The sequence below is a fragment of the Crocuta crocuta genome, unplaced genomic scaffold, assembly GCF_008692635.1.
Source record: "Crocuta crocuta isolate KB4526 unplaced genomic scaffold, BGI_CrCroc_1.0 scaffold8, whole genome shotgun sequence".
Classification (NCBI taxonomy): domain Eukaryota; kingdom Metazoa; phylum Chordata; class Mammalia; order Carnivora; family Hyaenidae; genus Crocuta; species Crocuta crocuta.
Window position 1 is genome coordinate 1,972,284 of NW_027532162.1, and position 22,911 is coordinate 1,995,194.

General features: G+C 47.4%; 1 protein-coding gene across 4 annotated transcripts in view; it reads right to left on the bottom strand.

Annotated features, from left to right (window-relative positions):
* Positions 1 to 22,911, bottom strand: part of TECPR2 (tectonin beta-propeller repeat containing 2) — a 103,919-nt gene that overhangs the window by 66,606 nt on the left and 14,402 nt on the right. For all 4 annotated transcript variants that reach the window (XM_077776482.1, XM_077776484.1, XM_077776483.1 and 1 more), the window contains exons 3-5: positions 6,793 to 6,921; positions 6,277 to 6,408; positions 2,830 to 2,987 (exon numbers count right to left, since the gene is read on the bottom strand). In XM_077776482.1, the coding sequence (XP_077632608.1) occupies positions 2,830 to 2,987; positions 6,277 to 6,408; positions 6,793 to 6,921 (419 nt within the window). The remainder of the gene's footprint in view (positions 1 to 2,829; positions 2,988 to 6,276; positions 6,409 to 6,792; positions 6,922 to 22,911) is intronic.

A 22,911-nucleotide genomic window follows, 5' to 3' on the forward strand; every position in this document is an offset into this window, starting at 1 on the left:
GCTCCAGGGAGGCCACGCCAGGCACCACCATCTCGTCCTCCGTGCGGGCCCGCACCAGCCACCCAGTGCCAGCCGCATGGTCCATCTTTGCAAACCTCCCACCAGTCCTGCTCCCCGCCAGGCGCCCCCTGTGCTCCCTCGGACAAAACCAGCTGTCTCCGCACACCGTTCCCCTGGCCTCTCTCCCAAGCAAGCCTGTGCGTAGCCACCAGGTTGCCAGATGCGAAGGTCTGTCTCAGGCCACCTCTCAGGGCCGTTGGCAGCTCTGACACAGCTGCCGGCCCCGTGACGCTCCCTCTGAGTCGCCTCTGACTTCTCACTCCTGACCCTTCTCAGCTCCTGTCCCTGCCGACGCCCAGAACAGAGACCCTCAGCCCCTTCTCCAGTGACGCTCACGCCCGCGGCGAGCTCTAACCGCCATCTACCCGCTATGGGCTCCCACGCACACTCCTGCCCTCCATGGGGAAGAAGACAGTGCCACCTTGTCCTCAACACTGTTCCGGCCTCTCCCCCATCCCTCACCCGACCACTCAGGCCACGGCCTCCGACTAGTCTCCTTCTCTCACTCCCCGGAAGCACGTGTCAGCCACCCCGTCAGCCCTGCCCTGGGAGCATTCCCAGCGCCCTACCCTGGCAGGAGCCCCGGGCTATCCAGAGCCACCGCTCCTGTCCCCTCCAGGGCAGCAAGGGTGACTTGCCCTGGTCAAAGCCTCTCACGACGGCTGGCATGCTGGGAGAAGGGAGGCGCCAAGTGAGGCCCACAGGCCTCAACCCCTCTTCTGCTCCACATACTCCTGGCCTTGCTGTTCCCCAAACCCTCACACACCCAGTGCGCGCACTGCCCCTGCTTCTTGCCAAGGTCCTCTTGTGACCCCTCCTGCCCCCCTTCAGGAAGCCGCTCTGGTCCCCGCCGCGGAGGAGCCTCCCCACCTGCATACCCGAACACACGCCCGTGTCCCCTGCTCCCTCCTCTCTAGTCCAGATCCTGATTTATCACTACCGAACATTCTAGAACATTTTTCTCTAATGTCAGCCTCCCACTCCAGGAATGGGAGCCCTGAGAAATTAGATTTTCCCTGTTCACAGCTGTCTCCTCAGACTGAGAAAGGTGCTGGCCCAGAGCAGAGACTCGGTGAGGACTTCTATATGTCACGTGAATACGCAGTGTCCCTACGTGAACTCACCCAGCGTCAGAGGTCTCGATGTCACCTGTATGTAATGACTTAATGTGTGTCTCTGACTGAGACCTCTTCACTGGGCTCCAGACAAGCCTGTAAACAACGTTTCCATTTATTCTGTTATCAGCACTTCTCTAAGGCTCAGGGAAATACACTTCCTGAGAGAAAAAGAACACGTTCATTCGTGTCTGCAGGCCAGAGGACCTGATTGCTCATAGGCACCAGGAGGGGCTCATGGAAAGGTGCTTACGTTTCCACACAAGAGGTCAGAAGACCAGGTTTTAAGAGAAACACTATTGGCTTATCCACGTGAAAAATAACTGGTTTTTATCTCTCTTTATATTCCACTATCCTTCCAAAAAGACAGGATGCAGCAGGACACTGATGAGGAGCCAGGACAAACTACGAGGCAGAAGAGGGGGCACTGGCAGAGGCAAAGGCAAGATGAAGATGTGCAGGACCAGGGGCCCAAGCTCCAAATTCTACTGTGTGTCCAGGGGCTGGTCACAGGGAGATTACTGTGATAAAAAGGCCAAGCTGTTGACGGAATTGAGGGGGTATTCAGCATGGAAAACAGAAGCCAAAGGGAGGCATGACCAGATCTTGTATGAGCTAAGGGCTGTCACGCTCCACCCGTCTGACCTCCCTTCTCTGGGCCACCCGTCACCAGCACAGCTGTCACCACCAGCCTCCGTGAGCCTTCCCTCGCGGGCACGGCCAACCCCACCACGTCTCCCTGTCAGCCTGCCCTCCCCAGCCCCCAGCCCACCTGCCACGCCGGCCCCGATTCTCCGCAGGCAACAGTGCCAGTGCCCCTTTACCGGAAGCGTCTCCAAATCCCGCTGCCCGATCTCCCAGCTGCTGGCTCCCACCCCCTCCTCCCGCCCCCACTCGTCTCTCTGTCCCTCTCTGCTGAGGAGGGGGTGGCCCCACCACCCTATCCAGCCCCTTCTTGCTGTCCCCACCGCCACACAAACCTGGCCCCGAGCTCTACAGGCATGTTTCCCGCAGGGAGGTCACCCTTGCGCTCGGCTGCCCCTTCCCACACGGCTGGCGGGCAGCTGGACTTGGCTTAGCCCGTCTCCCAGTGCCCTTCCAGGCGGCAGGTAAATGGGTGACAAGCTCTCAGCCTGGAAGCCTCCCTCCAGGGCCTCCCCACTCCTCCCTCGCGCACTCCCTCAGGGAGTCTGCCATCACCCCCAGGCCCGGGAGCAGTGTGACGGCACCCCACACCCAGCTCCGCAGCAGGCGGTACAGCGGTGAACAACTTTCCGGTGTCCATGATGATGGGCTCACATCCGCCTCGTCTACCAGGCACCCCCAACCTCGCACAGCCCGCACAGTGCAGAGGGGACCCTTACCCCTCCTGAGGTGGAGGGTGGCCGCACAGGAGCGGACCCAGAGCTGACCACCTCAGAGACTTCTCCAGAGTCTGCACTCAAGGCAGACGGGCCATGCCTGCAGGCCCTGCAGCAGAATGAGACGGACGCACTCTTCCCGTCTGATGCTGGGACAGGCGGCCAGGCAGGTCAGGACCTGTCGAGGGACCCCAGGCTTAGAGCGGCTGTGGGCTTGCCCACGGCAAACAGGTACCCTACGAAAACTTAAGGTCCCTCTGTAGCCGCCACGCTGGGGCACGTGTGACACTTACCTTTTCCTTGGTTGTGTTCCAATTTGCTTGACAGACTTTTCTTCTGTGTAAAAAAGCAGGCTTCTCTGTAGTGTAGACACGAGCAGCACTTTCTGGCTGTAATCCAGCTGCACGATTGAAGATGGCTCTTCCAACACCAAGTGGGAGTTACAGACGCCCTGGGGAGAGTGCAGGTAAACCCACCTCGATGTGGAGTCAATTTACACCTCAAAACGTATGCTGTTCATGCCCAACAGATTCAGTGTAAACCCACTGTGATGATGTTATTTGGAAATAAGAGAAATGAGAAAACAATGCTAACGCTAACCTCAGGTTACATCAAGTTTGGCAAGAAACGTTTAGAGATTTTGTACAACTTCTTTTAAAATGTCCTCAGGAGGGGTGCCTGGGTGGCTTAGTCGGTTAAGCGTCCGACTTTCGCTTAGGTCATGATCTCGTGGTTCGTGGGTTCGAGCCCCGCGTCGGGCTCTGTGCTGACTGCCAGCTCAGAGCCTGGAGCCTGTTTCAGATTCTGTGNATATCCTCAGGAGAGTTCAGAAAAGAGCCCATAAAGACCAAGGCAGAAACGTGCTGCACGAGGAGTATTATTTACACTGATAGAACACAACGAGACTTTCTATAAAGCTAAGGTTATTTGTGACAACTGTCATCAAAGGTCACAGGACACTTGTCCCCCACAAAGAGCTCAAAGCAATTTTGGAGACATTATATCCTTGCCAACTGAAAGAGCCAGAAAAAACAGGAGAAAGACATTTAAATGGTAGTAAATACATTAAAGAACAAAGTAGAACTCTAGAAGCCATTTTACTGCTAACACAAACTCTAATTCTTGGTGTCAAAAATCTGCTTCTATAAGTTACTTTTCTCCTGAACCAGTTTCTTCTATTGTGTAAGAAATACTGATGCCCTGTTGCAAACTTTTGGGGGCAGGAGAGGAAAGCAGCAATCAGATTTACCGGTAAAATTTACATATAATAAAATTCACCCTTTTAAGATACACGATTTTGGATTCTGGCAAACACACACAATCCTACAACCATGGACACAATGAAGACAGCAGATTCTCGGTATTCCCCCTGAACACCGAGGGCTTTCAAAGCAGATTTTCCTCCACATTTCTCGTTATGTAAACTGTAGCTTTCCAGTTTTTGACTTAGCTTATAAAGGAATTCAACTTATTGTATTAATTTTGCAAAAACATGCATACTCCCATAACTATTTATGTAAATCTCTTTGTACTTTATCTTAAAAAAAAAAAAACAAAAAACCCAACTACTATCAGAACCTCAATAAAGCTGGGGAAAAGGTTCACCGCATGATAAGGACACTGTTTTCTGCATGTGGCTTTCTCTCCGCTTCCTGAAATGCAGCTCACGACCAGTGCTGCCTGGAGGCCTGAACAGAAGAGAGGCAGGACACAGGGACTCTTAACAACCTTAACGCTTTCCTGGAGAACAGCGGTTCTCAAAGTGTGGTCCGGAGGGTCCCTAGGACCCTTTTCAAAGGGTCTGCAAAGTCAAAATTATTTTCATTGTCATGCTAGGTTGCATCTGCCTTTTTTACTGAGCTGAAATTTGCTCTGACACAAAAGCCACAGGGGCAGACTGGGGCAATGAGCCCACTAATTGTCACTGTGTCCTCCACCACCACGTGCTCGTGGCAAAGACATGCGTTTCACTGAAGATGGTCTCTGTGGCAGGACAATTATAACTGCATTCCATCCTGGCTCATGGGTACGCACAGTTCTGCCTTTTGTGTGACAAAGTGGGCAGTGCACACGTGGCCTGGCTGCTGTGTCCTGAGGTTCTCTGGTCCTCTCGGGGAAAAGCACTTGTTCAACTATGAGGGCTGTGAGTTCAACCAGCTGCTTTTTATTTTCACAGAACACCATTTTCACCTGACATAATATAATTACTCAAGCTTGGGTATCTGGCAGACATTTTCAAGATGGACCAAACCAGGCCTGTCACTTTAATGACAAGGAGTAATAGTGTGCGTTGTTGACAATAAATTTCAAGTTTTCACCTGAGGACTAGAACTGAAAACTTTATCCACCTTGTGAACTTGACCAATTCCCAGTAGCTAAAGACTTTTCTGATCAGGATGGTGGTGTTTACAAAGATACCTTCTCTGATATTATATAATCAAATGGGTCAAGATTTGAAAAGATCTGCATTACTCAGTAGATCAATATTTTCCAGGTGACCAATGCAGGATATTACAAAATCATGCGTGGACCGGAGAGCCATTCCACTGCCAGGCAGACGAGTGGATTTTACTGCGACAGAGCACCGAAAACATGACCCGTCTGGTTTCCGCTTCCGAGTTACAACTTACCTTTAAAGAAACCATCATCCGTCAGTTTGGGGATAAGATTAAAGAGTGTCCACAATTCTCTAAGAAGGCTATTACAACACTTGTCCTGTTCCAACTACAGTCTGTGTGAGGCCAGATTCTCTTTATACGCTCTAACCAACACAATACATCTGCGTCACATTAAATGCAGCACGCAGCAGTCCTCCACCAAGCCGGTCATTAAAGAGATTTGCAAAAATATAAAGCAATGTCATTCTTTTCACTTGGTTTGAAAATAGTTATTTTTTAGGCGCCTGAGTGGCTCAATCTGTTCGACTCTTGATTTCAGCTCAGGTCATGATCTCATGGATCGTGGGATTGAGTCCTGCATTGGTCAGTGCAGAGCCTGCTTGGGATTCTCTTGCTCCCTCTTTCTCTCTCTGCCCTTCCCCCTGCTTGCACACGCTCGGCTAGTAACTGCTGAATTCCTACAACCGTGAGCAATGCTCAGGCTCGCTGGGCTGACGTGTGACGACGGGAAACACGGGTGCACACAGAGCCATGCAGCGGGAAAGGCTTGGCCCTCGGAGCAGAAACTCGGTGTGGAATCCGCTTGTGACCCAGGGCTGGTGACGGGGCCACGGGTTCATCTACTGACAGGGGCCTCACTTTCGTGAGGATGAAACAAGGCAGCAGACGCGAGGGCCGAGCCCTCCTCCTCCTCTGCCGCTCTCCCCACTCGAGGGGCGGGGCGGGGCTTGGTCGGGGGCGGGGCTCTCTGCCCGAAAGCACTGACCTCGGTCCAGTTATGACCACAGTTATGACCACGCGATGCTTCGCGAGGCCCCTACACACCCTTCAGGGAGACAGGAGTGACAGGGCCTCTTTTTCTCCGGGCCCCTCCCCACGCCTAGACACAGGTGGACGAACACTCTGAAGGAAGGGGCCAGCGGAGACAGAAGCCAACCCTTTAGTCACAGGAGGCGACGCTTAGAAAACGTGAGATGTCCTTGAAGGAAAACGTCACAAAATAATCACTGACCTTATTAAGGGGCAGTGACTAAGGATACAAACTGTTTGACCAAAATGTAATTATGGATATAATTTCTCCGAATTTAAGAAGGCCAAAAATACTTCTGGAAACAATTTTACCTGGTCTAGATCCAGAGAAGAATAGACAATTTTCCCTTTGTCATCTCCAGAGAACAATTTCATCCCATTGGGGCTCCAAGCCAGAGCTGTTATGCTATTTTTGTGAATACCGGTGACATCAAATCTCCGAAGCTGGGAACAAATGATAAAAATGTGCAAGAGAAAGAAGAGAAGTGAGATGGGGCTCGTGGCCAAGGGACTATGTAGTCCCCCCTCCCGACGGAGAGGCTGGTTTTCCCAAACTTGCTTTCCAGGCAGAGCCCTGCACGCCGTTCCGTCTGGGTACTGACGCTAACACTGACAGGGCAGCCAGAGAACAGTAAGCAAAATTTAAGTTACCCAAGTGTGCGTTCTGCCAGGTGCCCTATCAAGAACAAAAGTGCTATCTGATTATAAAGAGCACAGGGCTAAGCTTTTCTGGGCCTGCGTTTTCTAGGCAGATGAGGATTTCTCATTTTGAGATCCAGGAGGACCTGGACAAGAAGTTAAGATAATGCTAAAGAGACTGGTACTTACTTGTTTATTTCTCCCGGGCAAGGAAGACACGAGCTGAAAAACAGCAACTCTCCCAGAGGCTGTGCCCGCGGCCACGAGGTCGTCGAAGCAGGCCAGCAGCTTCACCACCGTGATGGGCTCCGTTTTCCCCTAAGAGAGCAAATGTTCAAGACCAAAGGACCTGTAACCAGGCCAGCTTCCAAAACGTAAACATCACCCATGGAGGTGGAAGGAGGCAGAAGCTTCTTCAGGCTGCAGCCTATACAAAAAGTCCTGACTGAAAATGTAGAGGACTCAGAAAAACAATGACACCTGTTAAAACCCTCCTTTTCTGTTCTAGATCTTTATTGCATTATTTTTAAGTTTATTTTATTTATTTTGGGGGGGGAGAGAAAAAGCATGAGCGGGGGAGGGGCAGAGAGGAGAGAAGGAGAATCCCAAGCAGGCTCTTTGCTGACAGCAGTGAGCCCCATGTGGAGCTTGAACTCCCATACCATGAGATCATGACCTAAGCCAAAATGGGACACTTAAACAACTGAGCCATCCAGGTGCCCCTCTAGGTCTTAAATCTTTGAAATGACAAAATTTAAAAAAACTACATTTTTAATGAAGGAAATTCTGATCAATTGAGGGTGAATATTCTGAGCGCTTATCAAGAGAGAATTAAGGGGCCTGGAGAGGTACTTCCTGCCGAGAACAGGAGTCTGGAGGACGATGAGCTATCTATCCCAGCTCCAAGCTCGGCCTTCCTCTCTCATAACACGGACAAGTCATTGAACCACCGTGGTCGCTGGTCTGCCTGCTGCACAGGCTCGCCGCAAAGCAGGGGACGATGCACCTGAAAGCGCTTTGTAAGTGGATTTGCTCTTAAATCGATCATCAAATTAAATAACACTAATTCAAACTTAACACATTGGTATATTAAAAAGCACATGTACAAGGGGTGCCTGAGTAGCTCAGTCAGTTGAGCATCCGACTTTGGCTCAGGTTATACTCTTGCCGCTTGTGAGTTTGAGCCCCGTGTCAGGCTCTGTGCTGACAGCCTGGAGCCTGGTTGGGATTCTGTGTCTCCGTCTCTCTCTACCCCTCCCCCATCAAAAATAAACAACAAAAAAAGCACATGTACAAGCAGTGCACACAGATATTCAAGGCTTCCGGGCCCACTGACTAGTAAACCATTCATTCAGAAAAATTACACAACCATTTGACCCTGCTAAGACGTACGGAAAGATCTCCTATAAACCACTTTGATCCTTACATTTGGATGTAGTAATTTACATGGTATTCAATCTGTCAAATATGTAGGTATGCCCTCCACATTCAGGGTACTGAGTCAGCTGCTATGGTAATATAAACCAAAGTAGGTCGCAGTCCCTCCCTCTTAAAGCTTAGCTGTGGCAACGAGCCGTGCACATGAAGAGCCGCCTACAGCCGATGGGGGTGGTGATGACTGCGCTCACTTTCATCCGGTACTTTACAGCTTTCAGGGTGTTCTCAGGGGCTCTAAATATATCTGATGAGATCGTGATGTAGGGGAAGGGCTTTGGATCTTAAGCTATTAGAAGGCAAAGAGGAGCCCTGGAAGATTCCTGACTTTGCCAGTGTTCGGTCAGAAGTGCTTCCGATAACCCGGACCAGGTGCAGCCCAGCAGGAGGAGGAAGTGTGACCGGGCGGCAAGACCAGCCGGGGGCCTTGGGCAATAGTTCAGGCCGGAGGTGGTGTGCGCCTAGTGGAGAGAAGTGGCAAGCGCAACGGGCAGGAAGGCAGTAAACCCTGATGGAGAAAGAAGACTCTGTTAAGACCTGCTTGGCATGATGATGGCAAGAGGAGAGGGCCCGGCAGCTCTGCTTTACTGGGCATCCCCTGAGCCCCGCGGCTGGGTAAGCGCTTCACACGTATTACCGCCTGACTCCCTGGACATCTGTGAGGGCAGGTGCTGTGGTTTCCGCCGTTTGGCCGAGGTGAAGTGGTTTGTCTAAGGACACAGCGCTGGGGGAGTCAAGAGTTAGGATTCACGCCCAAGCGTGACTTGAGGCCTGGCCCTGCCTCGCTGCTCTGTGCGCTCCCTGGGCCTGGCTCCACGGGCCCCACAGACAGAAGGCCTGGCTGGCTTGTGGAGAAGGAAAACAAGAGGACTTTATCGTCTGCGGCGTGGAAAACACGAGTGCTGATTCCTGAGCAGAATCCACTGGCACTGCTCTGAGGGAAGCCAGGGCCGGAATGCGGTGGAGCCATGGACAGCCTCGACAGCAGCAGGACGTGGAAGAGAATACTGTCCCACGAATCTGTAATGACTACGACTGCCACCACATCAGGAATCAAGATCCCTTAGGGGAGATCCTGCCATGTCATAGCACAGATTCAAAATGGCTGTGTGATTTTTCTGCACAAATGGTTTTAAAATAAAAATCATCACTCAGGGGGCGCCTGGGTGGCTTAGTCGGTTAAGCGTCCGACTTTCGCTTAGGTCATGATCTCGCGGTTCGTGGGTTCGAGCCCCGCATCGGGCTCTGTGCTGACTGCCAGCTCGGAGCCTGGAGCCTGTTTCAGTCTGTGACTCCCTTTCTCTCTGACCCTCCCCTGCTCACGCTGTCTCTCTCTCTCTCTCTCTCTCTCCTAGAAATACATAAAACATTAAAAAAAAAAAAGAAAGAAAGAAAAAAAAAATCATCACTCAGATGGGCTGGAAGCCTGAATATCTATGTGTGATGCATGTACACATGCTTTTTAATAAGCATTGTTTGGGGCGCCTGGGTGGCTCAGTCGGTTAAGTGTCTGACTTGAGCTTAGGTCATGATATTGTGGTTCGAGCCCCGTGTTGGGCTCTGTGCTGACACCCCAGAGCCTGGAGCCTGCTTTGGATTCTATGTCTCATTCTCTCTCCGCCCTCCCCTACTTGTGCCCTGTCTCTATCTCTCAAAAATAAAAAAAATGTAAAATAAGTAAATAAACATTATAAGGTAATGTTACTTAATATGATCATTAGTCAGTGTTATGGTTCTTAAGAACCAAAACATCCCAAGGATCAGATTATCAATACTTAGCTATACTCTAGATAGAAACAAAATACAAGGCTTCAACTTCCTACAGTGTGAGTCTAGCTAGTCTGAGAACCGTTCCTCTCCAAACACCTAGAGATGCTGAGTAAGATATATAAAACATCCTTTTAAATGCATAGATTAAATGCTGATCTCTAGAAAGTAAAAATCAACAGGGGCCCAAACCGAAAGAGTATCGTCAAACCAGAATGGAAGGCAGCCCGGAAGCTACGGGCTACCTCAGGACTCTGACCAGCACCAAGAGCCTTGGTTTCCCGAGCTGACCAGGGCTGAGGAGGACGCGGCTTCAGGCCGGAGGAGGTGGGGAGCTGGAACTGACACCGCCCGCAAACTCCTGTGAAGGAGCCCTGAAGGCCTAACCCTCAAAGTGTAAATTAGGGGAAAATCAATTTGCCAGCAGACGGAGCTGACAAGGAACTGTGTCGTCTCTCCGATGGTGGCTAGAGGGAATAAAGAAGAAGAATGTTCCCTAAGAATCCGCCACGAGCCTGCCCTGTTCAGCCTCAGAGTCTAAATTTATTGTCTCTTCCCACTCAAAGAGCTCCTTGCCGGGCAGTTGGATCTGAAGTGCTTCTAAGTCAGCAGCACTCCAAGGGAGTCTAAACCCATCTGTGGGACACAGGCTTGACCCAGGTCCCTCAGATTCACACGTATTAGGACCAGCCACAGAGCTTCTAATTAGGAACTACCATGGGAAAAAGGCCCCATGAAGAAGAATCAACCAAAAAAATGCAGTAACAGGGGCTCCTGGGTGGCTCAGTTGGTTAAGTGTCTGACTTCGGCTCAGGTCATGGTCTTGTGGTTTGTGAGTCTGAGCCCAGAGTTGGGCTCTGTGCTTGGAGCCTGGGGCCTGCTTGAGATTCTGGGTCTCCCTCTCTCTCTCTGCCCTTCCCCTGCTGTCTGTCTCTCTCATAAGTAAATAAACATTAAAAAAATTTTTTAATGCAATAACAGAACTGTACAACCCTTTGCCTCCACACAAGTACAGCATTTAGATTGAAGAGACCCAGAGCATAAAAGAAATATGCTTAACATTTTTAAGAAATATATAAGGAATTTAAAACATAATAGTAAGCTACTATTGGAAATAGAAATGAGTCAAAAGAGTTTAAAATCTTAGTGGGTGATTAAATAGCAGACTAGTCATAGCTGAAAGAAAATTATTTAACTAGAGGACAGATCTGTGCAACAAAGAGAGAGGAAAAGATAAAAAAACATGAAAGAGCAGAGTCCTAGGGGACAGAATATAAAGATCCATCCAGCTGGGATGCCAGAAGAAAAGAGGATAACAGAAGGCAGTATCTTCAGACATAGGGCTAAAAGTTACCCAGAATTGATGAAAGACCCATGTCCTCAGGAGCACAAGCCTTGAAAAAGCTTAATGGAAGAAATACACATATACACACTGTAGCCAAACCCTCAAAGATCATGAGAAGATAATGTTATGTCAGAAAAAAGGGCAAATGACCAGATATGAATAATTATTAAAAAACCAAACTTCTTGGGGCCCCTGGCTGGCTCAGATGGTAGAGTGTGTGACTCTCAATCTTGGGGTTGTGAGTTCAAGCCCCACGTTGGGTGTAGAGAGTGCTTGAAAATAAAATCTTTATGGGCGCCTGGGTGGCTCAGTTGGTTAAATGTCTGACTCTTGATTTTGGTTCAGGTCATGGTCTCATGATGGTGAGACTGAGCCCCTCACTGGGCTCCATGCTGGGCATGCAGCCTGCTTAAGATTCTCTTTCTCTCTCTCTCTGCCCCTCCCCTGAACATGTGCATGCATGTGCATGCTCACTCTCAAAAAAAAAATCTTAAAAAACAAAACTTCTCAACAAAAACAGTGGACTCCAGAAGACAATGGAAGATCATCTTTAAAACACTCAGATAGAAAAACTGTTAACTTAGAGAAAGAGACTTAGAGATTCAGACTAGCAAAAAATCAAGAGTACGAGATATTTACATTTATGATGAGAAAGGCCAGAGACATAGCAAGAAAACTAAAGGCAAACAAACAAACAAACAAAAAAATATAGGCTAATATCCCTCATGAATATAGATACAAAAAAAAACATAATAAAATATTATTGAAATGATGTGCCTGGGTGGCTCAGTCGGTTGTGTCCGACTTGGCCTCAGGTCATGATCTCATGGTTCGTGGGTTCAAGCCACTCCTGACAGCCAGCTCAGAGCCTGGAGCCCGTTTCAGATTCTGTATTTCCCTCTCTCTGACCCTCCCTTGCTCACACTTTCTCAGAAATAAATAAAACATTAAAAATTTTTTTTAAAAAATAAAATATTACTGAAATGAAGATAGAAAGATTTTAAAAAGGATAATACGTTGTTACACAGTGGGGTTTACAGAAGTAATACACATTTGGATTAATAATCAAACTCAATACATATAATATGCCATATTAATGGAATAAAGAAAAAAATAATGTTATCATCTCAACAGAGTCAGAAAAAGAATGACAAACTTCAATACTCATTCATGATTTTAAAAACTCTCAGAAAGGGGCGCCTGGGTGGCTTAGTCGGTTAAGCGTCTGACTTTCGCTTAGGTCATGATCTCGCGGTTCGTGGGTTCGAGCCCCGCGTCGGGCTCTGTGCTGACTGCCAGCTCAGAGCCTGGAGCCTGTTTCAGTCTGTGACTCCCTCTCTCTCTGACCCTCCCCTGCTCACGCTGTCTCTCTCTCTCTCTCTCTCCTAGAAATAAATAAAACATTAAAAAAAAAAAACTCTCAGAAAACTAGGAATAGAATTATGTAGAAACAAAAAGTATCTATGAGGAATCTATAGCTAATAAATGTACATGCCGAGGCAAAGATGTCCATTCTCACTGTGGACGTGATGCTGGAGCCCAGCCAGAGCAGTCAATCAAGTGAAAAAAAAAAAAAAGAGTAAAAGCATCCACATTGGAAAAGATGAAGTAAAACGCTTTCTTCACAGGCAGAAGTGATCACCTATGTAGAAAACCCTAAGAAATCTATAAAACAAGATGTAAGTAAAATATACATAAATCAATTCTATTTCTATATGTCAGCAACAAAATAACTGTGAGTAAAATAAACTGTTGAATAGTTCTTATGTTATTTGTAAAGTGATAATTATATTATATAGGGTAGATAGAAGTTAAAGGGCACATGATATAAATCCCAGAAAAACTACTAGAAAAGAAAATAGGGAAGGGCCTAACAAGCCATAGTGGACATAAAATAGAAATATTTAAAAATAATTAGCCTGAAGGACAGTAGGAAAAGAAAATAAAACAAAATATAAAGAACAGGTGGGATAAGGAGAAAATTATCAAGATGGTAGACTTAACTAATGGCTCTCAACTGGGGACAATTTTGCCCTCCACCCTGTCTATGGGACATGTGACAGTATCTGCATGTGACAGTTGTTGCAACGTAGGTGATACGATTGCCATCTGGCAGGCAGAAAGCAGGGATGCTGCTAAACACCCTACAGCACCCAGGACAGCACCCCCAGATCTAGGTGTCAGGAGTGTCAGGCTGAGAAACTGACCTAAACCCAACCACATCAATCATCACATTCAATATAAATGGCCTAATAATGCCAATTAGAAGGCAGATTGTCAGGGCGCCTGGCTGGCTCAGTCAGTAGGGCTTGCAACTCTTGATCTTGGGGTCATGAGTTCAATCCTCATGCTGGGCATAAAGATTACTGAAAAGAAAAAAAGTAGGGGTGCCTGGTGGCTCAGTCAGTTAAGCGTCTGGTTTTAGCTCGGGTCATAATTTTGCCATTTATGGGTTTGTGCCCCGCATCTGCACTGTAAGTGTGGAGCCTGCTTTGGGACTCTCTCTGTCTGCCCGCCCTCCTACTTGTGTACGCTCTCGCTCTCTCTTGAAATAAATAAACTTAAAAAAAAAAAAGTAGAGATTGTCAAACTGAATTAAAAAGACCTGACTTTACATTATCTTCAAGAAATGCACTTTAGTTATAAAGGCACAGATAAACTAAAGATAAGAATGGAAAAAGATACACATGAGAACTCTAATTGTAAGAAAGCAGGAGAGATTATAATAACACCAAACTAGACAAGGAATATCACCAGAGATAAAAGGAGACACTTCATAGTGATAAAAGGATCTATTTAATAAAGAGATAACAATCCTAAATGTATAGGTACCTAATACGAGAGCTTTAAAGTGCATGAAACAGGGGCACCTGGGTGGCTCAGTTGGTTTAAGCATCCGACTTCAGCTCAGGTCATGATCGCGGTTGTGGGTTCGAGCCCCACATAGGGTTCTGGGCTGACAGCTGGGAGCCTGGAGCCTGCTTCAGATTCTGTGTCTCCCTCTCTCTCTGCCCTTCCCCAGCTCGTGCTCTGTCTCTCTCTCTGTCTCAAAAATAAATAAACTATTAAAAAAAAAATAAGGTGCATGAAACAACACAACAACCTGGATGTACTTGATACCTCTGAACTATACACTCAAACATGGAAAAATGAGGGGCGCCTGGGTGGTTCAGTCGGTTAAGCGTCCGACTTTGGCTCAGGTCATGATCTCATGGTTTATGAGTTCGGGCCCCGCATCGGGCTCTGTGCTGGCAGCTCCGAGCCTGGAGCTGCTGTGGATTCTGTCTCCCATTCTCTCTGCCCCTCCCCCATTCATGTTGTTTCTCTTTCTCTCAAAAATAAAAAGTGAACATTAAAAAAATATGGAAAAATGATAAACTTTATGTTCTGTACATTTTATAATTTTTAAAAATATGTGAAGCAGAAATGGACAGAACTGAAATGAGGAAATCAAATGCACTATTCCTGTCGATGGATTCAACCCTCCCCTCGCGGTAACGGACAGAAGCAGGCTATAGAAGGGCCTGGAAGACTGAGCTACACTTGTGTAGCGCTTGTGGAGCTGTGGAGAGCAGACGCTCGCTCACGCTCACGGCACCTGTCCGGGCAAACGCAGCTGGAAGAGGCGGGGGAACCGGCGGCTCAGTGCAGGTCTGGGACCCGGGTCGGACGCAGGGGAAGGAAGGGGAGTGGCGCCGGCGAATCTCCAACTGCAGCCCAGGTTTGGAGAGTTGTGGCCACGCCAACAGGAGCCCACAGGCCAGAGTCACTTGCCAGGAGCCACCGGCGTCACAGGCCTAAATGTGCCTTGCGTCCCTGCGGCACCCGGTCACCGGCTGGGAGTGCCAGTGGGACGCGTGGCTCCGAGGGGGCCGGGGGCAGGCTCGGGGAACCTTAGTTACAGCCCCCGCAGGAAGGGGGGGGGACTGAGATTAGGATGTCACCAAGTGCCGCACAGAATAAAAAGACATAGGTGAGAAAATACTCGGGGCTTGTTTTTTATGACTGAATCAGGATACACAAACCTGTTTTAGAAAATGGAAGACACAAAGCCACCATTAACCTTTTTTAACAGTATTTCTATTTCATAAAGCCAACCCTTCATTTAAGACATTATTTAAACATGGGATTTTTACTGCACTAGCTTCATTAAAATACTAGCACTGTTTTTCCGGTAAGTCTACAAATACTGGTAGGCCTTAAAAACGTCAGGTAGCCTATTTAAAGGCATTGCTGCTTAGGGGCGCCTGGGTGGCTCAGTCAGTTAAGTGTCCGACTCTGGCTCAGGTCATGATCTCAAGGTTTGTGAGTTTGAGTGTCGGGCTCTGTGCTGACAGCTCGGAGCCTGAGCCTGCTTCGGATTCTGTGTCTCTCACTCTCTCTCTGCCCTTCCCCTGCTCACACTCTGTCTCTGTCTCTCTCTCAAAAATAAGCAGTAAAAAAATAAATAAATAAAGGCATTGCTGATTTACAATGAGGGGCACGCTGAAGATTACACAGTTGTGTTTACTGACGGCTTCAGTGCGCTTGCTGTGTGGACACAAACAAGGCTGTCCCTTTCAGGGGCTCTCACAGTCCAGGAAAAGGACAAGACCCGTGGCCACATAGAGGAACCAAGCACTGCTGGCACTGACACACGTGTACGGGGGGTCACAGGAAGGACATGGCCAGCTCTGACAGGCGTGGGGCGGGGGCGGACAAGCTTGCTGCCTTCAAGATGCCAGGTGGCTGTGTAGCAAGTGCCTCGTGGCACAATATTCCCTTGTTTCCATTTCTACAGTAATGAAATACATTCACGTGCACAAGACTACGTACAATGTGACTGTATACAACTGCCCAGATGGTCACAAAGTGAACATCCGTGGAGTCCCGATCTAGCCCGGAAGGGGGCCACCAAGGGCACCTCTGAAGGCCTCTGTGCCCCCCACCCCCGCCTGCACACCCACATGCCACCAAAGCCACTATGCTGGAACTGGGGTTTATGCCCTTGCTTTTCACAGCTTTATCCCATGCGCCCGCGGCCCTATACACCACAGTGCACAGGTGTGCCTAACAGATCCGTGCTGGTGGGTCAGCACACGGAGGCTCTGGCCCTCAACCCTCCTGACTCAGAGACTCAACTTTTTCCAGTGTCCCATTGTGTTTAGTGCCCAGGGTGGTTGCCTTGTGAGCGTCTAATGCACAAGAAGGTAAAGTTTAAGCCAAAAAGCCAGTTTACTATTTTGTAATGGATTAACAGTCCTACAAACCAGAAAGCTCATGTACGTATGATCTGTCCATTCTTCGACCCCACCGGCTGATGCACGTGGGCAGCAAGTTTTAGTCAAAGGCTGCCTGGCTAGCAGGGAGCACTTTCTGAGCGAGTCACTGTAAGCATTCGGGCCTGCCCTGGCAAGGGGGACACGGCTCTCAAAGGGGTCCCCCCCCCGCCAGCTGCACAGGTGATTCAGCCTGATTTTTCCCCAGTTACCCAGCAGACCATACACTCTTTTCCTGCTGTCACATCCTCTTTTCTTCTTTTTTAAAAAAGTTTATTTACTTATTTGAGAGAGAAAGAGCAGAGGAGGGGCAGAGAGAGGGCGACAGAGGATCCAAAGCGGGCTCCGTGCCGACAGCAGAGAGCTCAATGTGGGGCCAACCTGAGCCAAAGTCGGATGCTTCAGCGACGAGCCACCCAGGTACCCCTCCTCTTTTCTTCTGATGTGGGGACAGTTCAGTCTTATTCTGGCCTGGGAGCCACTCTTCTGTCCATCTCAGATCTCATCTACTGTATGCTGACCTCTTACATTCCAGTCATTTCCAACTCACTAGGAGCACTTCCTGTCGCCTTGTGGCAACCCAACCCCCTCAAAATGGAAATATGGTGATAAAATTAAGGAAGAAAAGACTGATTTGAAAGGAGCCAGTAATGACTTTCTGGACAAACACTTCACCACCACGGTAGTACGCGGCCAACCTCCTTAGGCTCCTTGGCAGGCAGTTTTCCCTTTATACACAGGACAAAACTGCATGAAGGGAAAAGTGTTCTTTGTGAGTAAGCTCATGGGAACCGTGAGATGCGACAAGGCGTTCTTTATGAGCGTCTTTTGAGATGCCAAAGCTTACCCTTTAGTAGAAACTGCTAGCATGTCAAATAACTAACAGAGCTAAAATACTTAGAAACATTTAAGAAGACTCAAGTAAGGTATGAATTCATTAAATTCATTCACTCTTATTGTTTCACTTTTATGCTTCTTTTACTAACACACAACCATGGTTTAACGTTAAAATGTTTATATAATTACTTAATGATTCGAAAGTTAAACAAAAGCACCCACTTTTCTGGAAGAATTTCCTTAATTCCATAGGGCAAACTGGAGTAGGGAACAACCACTGGACTTGAAGGAAGTCTCTAGGGCCTGGGACTCTACACCAGAGAAATGTTAGAGACACAAGGCAGGTTGCCTACAAAGGGCAACAAGGAGGTGGCCGAGGTGGCCGGCAGAAGTCTCAGCAGTGGAGGCAATGATATAATACCTCTGAAGTGTTGAGACCAAATAAACATATGAAGTGAGGTAGGGATCAAGTTTCACTTTCCCCCCAAATACTCACATCCCAACGTCCCATACCACTTAGTAGAACAACCTTTTAATACCATCTTCGCAAAACCTCAAATGTTCATATATGTATGGATTTTCTGGGTTCTCTGTTCTGTTCCACTGACCTCTTTATCTATTCTTGTGCTAATAACCACAATCAGCTTAATTACTGAAGGTTTATGAGTCTTGCTAACCCAGGAGAGCAACCTCTCCCATCTTGTTCTTCTTTTTCCACCAGTATCTTGACTCTTCTTGACTCATTACAACTGCAAATACAATTTTAAGTTACCATTAGTTAATGAGTTGAAGTAACCCGTGCTGAGAAGGATACCAGTGAACCCTATACCGCAGTGCTACTGACATGCCAGAATTTAGATCACAGGATCCTAATTAATGGGTCTAAGGGTTACTTCCACATGGAATGACACATGAGGCAAATGCATCTTTGGCTGACGGGCTGAGACAAAAACTCTCATTTCTGCATCACTTAAAACAACAAAAAAAAAACCCCCAACAACCTGGGTGTGCCTGGGTGGCTCAGTCAGTTAAGCATCGGACCCTTCATTTTGGCTCGGGTCATGATCTCACGGTCTGTGGGATGGAGTCCCAAGTTGGGCTCTGCGCTGGGCATGGAGCCTGCTTAAGGTCCTCTCTCCCTCTCCCTCTGCCCCTACCCTGTTCTCTCTCATGCACACGCATGCGCGCTCTCTCTCTTAAAATAAATGAATAAACTTAAAAATATATATATATACCTGGTCAAAGTCAAGGAAATGCTCATAACATTTTGAAACCTGAGTTTTCTGACTGGACAACATCACAGACATGTTCCCATGCTCAGACCTCTCCCCCCTCCACCCGGAATATTTTGCCCCGCTGTTACACACGCCGTGCTGCTCACTGCCTTTGCGTGTCTACTCAGCTGTCACCCGCTCAGCGAGCCCTTCCCTGCACTTCCTATTCAAAACCACAACGACCCCGTGCCCTTCTGCGGTTTATTTCCCCCTCAGACCCCCCTTCTTGTTCATCTGTGTTGGCGTCTCTGGCTCCCCATCAGACTCTGAGCCCCTGGGGCAGGGACCCTNTAAAATAAATGAATAAACTTAAAAATATATATATTTTGACTTTGACCTGGTCAAAGTCAAGGAAATGCTCATAACATTTTGAAACCTGAGTTTTCTGACTGGACAACATCACAGACATGTTCCCATGCTCAGACCTCTCCCCCCTCCACCCGGAATATTTTGCCCCGCTGTTACACACGCCGTGCTGCTCACTGCCTTTGCGTGTCTACTCAGCTGTCACCCGCTCAGCGAGCCCTTCCCTGCACTTCCTATTCAAAACCACAACGACCCCGTGCCCTTCTGCGGTTTATTTCCCCCTCAGACCCCCCTTCTTGTTCATCTGTGTTGGCGTCTCTGGCTCCCCATCAGACTCTGAGCCCCTGGGGCAGGGACCCTGCCTGCCCCGTCCTGTCCTCGCCAGGACCGAAAGCAGGCCTAGCACACACTGAGCGCCGGGCACTTATTGAACGAGCTCCCAGACACACGGTGCGGGTCAGCTGCGGGAGCGACAACTGATTAGTGCAGAGACCGCTCTGAGGGCGAGGCGTGAAGCGTCCGCCATTCGCCGAATGCTGAGAAGAGAGGTTATACCATTACTTTCCAAACAGAAAATCAGAAGCTCGGGTCAAGTTATCGTTCTGGTCTATTCTTGTGTGTTTCACATCCATACATTTAACAAGTTTACAACATTTTTATACTTGTTATTAGCTCCTCACATTTTCTTAGTGCTTCTGGCACAAGCTAGAAGAACTTCTCGTGTCTCCATCTGCCCTCTCCCACTAACTTGTGTAGAAAAAAGATTTCCAGAGCTATTATTCTTGAAAACACACGACAGGCTGTATTTAGCACATATGAGGTCTGCTTTCTTCTTTAGAAACAGAACTTCATTTGAACACATGATCTTTCATCCATGCCATACATGCATGGGTTTATTAGAGGGAATAGTAACTTTTATTTTTATTTACGTTCCGATAAAATTATAGATTTCCCTTAAATAAAAGTAGTTCATGCGTCTCTCAATTTGCACTTAGAAATTCCCGAGACCCTGAATCTGGTTTCCACATCCTGACTTTAGTGGAGGCCCTGTCTTCTCTCGCAGGAAGTAAGCATGACGGTCAGGCAAGCAGCTGTGTGGCATGCAGCAGGAATCCTACCATTTCTTTATTTGAAAACCATGGGAATTGTACCAAACTATGCTCAGATGCAGCCAGCTCTGAAGACAAAAAAGACCAGAACAACAAAGCAGTTGATCTGTCTCAAGGCTCACACAGCTAATAACGGACAGTCAACGCTCAAAACAGAGCTTTGTGTTGTTGTGTTTATGCCAGTAAATAGAGGGGTGCCTGGGGGGCTCAGTCAGGCATCTGACTCTTGATTTCAGCTCAAGTCATGATTTCACAGTTCCTAAGTTCGAGTCTCACATGGAGATCTGTGCTGACAGTGTAGAGCCTGTTTGGGATTCTCTCTCTCTGCCCTTCCCCCACTCACTCTGTCTCTCTCTCAAAAATAAATAAATAAACCTAAAAAAAATTAAAAAACAAGTAAATAGGAAAACATTCTTGTTATAAGAATTCTAATAATTGCATCATATTTAAAGAAAACAAAAAGATACTTCTTCACATCCCTTCCCTTAGCTAATTCCCATTCTCGGCCCCACACAGTTAGAAAATTCCCTTATGTTTTACAGATAGATATTTAGCTTTCTTTTCACACTCCAAATTCCATGTTTTTTTCCAAGACAGAATTTTTATTTTGTACTTCCTTTGTGATTTTCCACAATTATGGGTTTGTATTCTATACCAAATGGGCACTTGAAAAATGCTTTAGGTACCTGCAGCTGTCAAGTACAGATTTTGGCCGGGGGGTGGTGAACTTTAAAAAATAGTCATATAGTTATATTTAAAAAAGGACAATAGGGGCACCTGGGTGGCTCAGTTGGTTAGACACCCAACTTCGGCTCAGGGCATGGTCTCACAGCTTGTGGGTTCTGGCCCCGTATCGGGCTCTGTACTGCCACCTCAGAGCCTAGAGCCAGGTTCAGATTCGGTGTCTCCCTCTCCCTGCCCCTCCCCTGCTCTCTCTCTCAAAAATGAATAAACATCAAAAAATATATTAAAAAAGGACAATAAAATGGTGATCAATAAACCACACGTGTTTTATAAAAGAGAACTGGGTCATAATGCAACCTGAGTAAGGGGTCTGAGTTCACACTTGGCCCCCAGCCCACATAGCCCACCAGGGCCCCAGAGCTGACCACGCTCCAGGACCAGGCTCCAGCCCACAGTCCCGTGTGGGAGGCCCTGCCTGCCTCTCTGGCCTTAACTCACGCTGCTCCATGCTTTGCGTCCAGTTCCATCCAAATACACTTTCTGGAAAACACACACACACACACACACACACACACACACACACACACACACACGCTCCAACACTAAACCTTAATGCCAAAGATGACCTAACAGTAAATTAAAAACTAAGGGGCTGGCACACATGCTCTGCAGTGTTAGAGGTCAGAAGGGCAGGTACCGGGAGAGGAGTACTGACCAGGAGCCAGCGCAGGGAGTCTCCTGGACTGTTGGAAACGTTCTGGATCTGGATCTAGGTGACTGCATGGGTGTACACCTATACTAACTCACCAAGTTGTACATTTGAGATCTGTACACTTTATGCCAAGTACACTCCAACTAAAATGTGAGAAAAAGTAAAACACAGAACTGATCAGAGAACCAAAGTCTGCTCTACTTTAAACTTGTTAAGATGCGTTTTATGACCCAGAATATGGTCTCAGTTGACCATGAATATGACCACGTTTACTTATGAAGAACACTCTCACCTGCTGTTGGATGGAACGTTCTATAAATGTCAATGAGACAGTGTCAGCTGATGGTGTCACTCAGCTCTTCCACATCCTCGTTGATTTTCTGTCGAATCCTTCTACCACTGAGACAGGAGGGCTGAAGACTCCAACTGCAATCGTGGATTTCTCGATTTTGCCTTCCAATTATGAAACTTTCTGCTTTGTCTACTGTGGAGCTTGTTAGTTAAGGTGCATACATGTAAGACTGCAGCATCTTTTCCAACAGAATGGCTCTCTTTATCCCTAGTTATTTCTTTGCTCAGACTACTTTGATATTAAGACAGCCACTCCAACTTTCTTTTAATTAGCGTTTACATGATACATTGTTTTCCATCCTTTTAATTTTTAATTGAGTTTCTTATGAACAATATATAGTTGGTTCATAATTTTTTTTTCTTCTTTCAGTAACTTCTTTTAATTGATATGTGCAGATCATTTCCACTTCATATAATTATTGATACATTTTAATCAGATCTATCATTTTGTTTTCTTATTTTTTTAAATGTTTTTCTTTTGAGAGAGAGAGAGAGAGACAGAGCATGAGTGGGGGAGGGGCAGAGAGAGGAGGAGACACAGAATCCGAAGCAGGCTCCAGGCTCTGAGCTGTCAGCACAGAGCCTGACGCGGGGCTTGAACCCATGAAATGTAAGATCATGACCTGAGCTGAAGTTGGACGCCCAACTGACTGAGCCCCCAAGGCGCCCCTCAACACAAAAGTCTCGTCTTAGTCCATAAAAACCCAGGCACAGTAGAGTCACCCCAGGTCATGAGGGAGGAGCCACAACTTAGTCATCTTTGAGTCTCTCACAAAAGCCATGTACTCAATAAATCACAGATATCAACTACGTAGGTGAACTTGATGATGGTCATCAATATTTATTGCCTATAAGGATCTACAATACACAGACATGCAATGCCTGAAGACAACCAACACAGAGCGGAGGTTGGCTGAGATCCAACAGCAACGTTCTATAGAAGTGATCTTATTTCAGAGTACCTGCTTGAGTAGCACACCAGTATTGATACCAGTCCTTTTTTCATAATAATTTCAGCAGAATAACTAGAGATTATTCAACTGAATCCAAGGTACTCTGAGAAATAAAAACATGTAGAAGAAAATACCTACTTCCAAAGTTTTCTATTACATAATTAAACACTAAAATGCTCTCTAAAATGCTAGAATTTTAGAGGCGGGGGGAAAGAAAAGCTTAAAAAAAACCCACAATTTTTTTTAGTTATATTCCACTTCAATTAAAGACGGTTTTA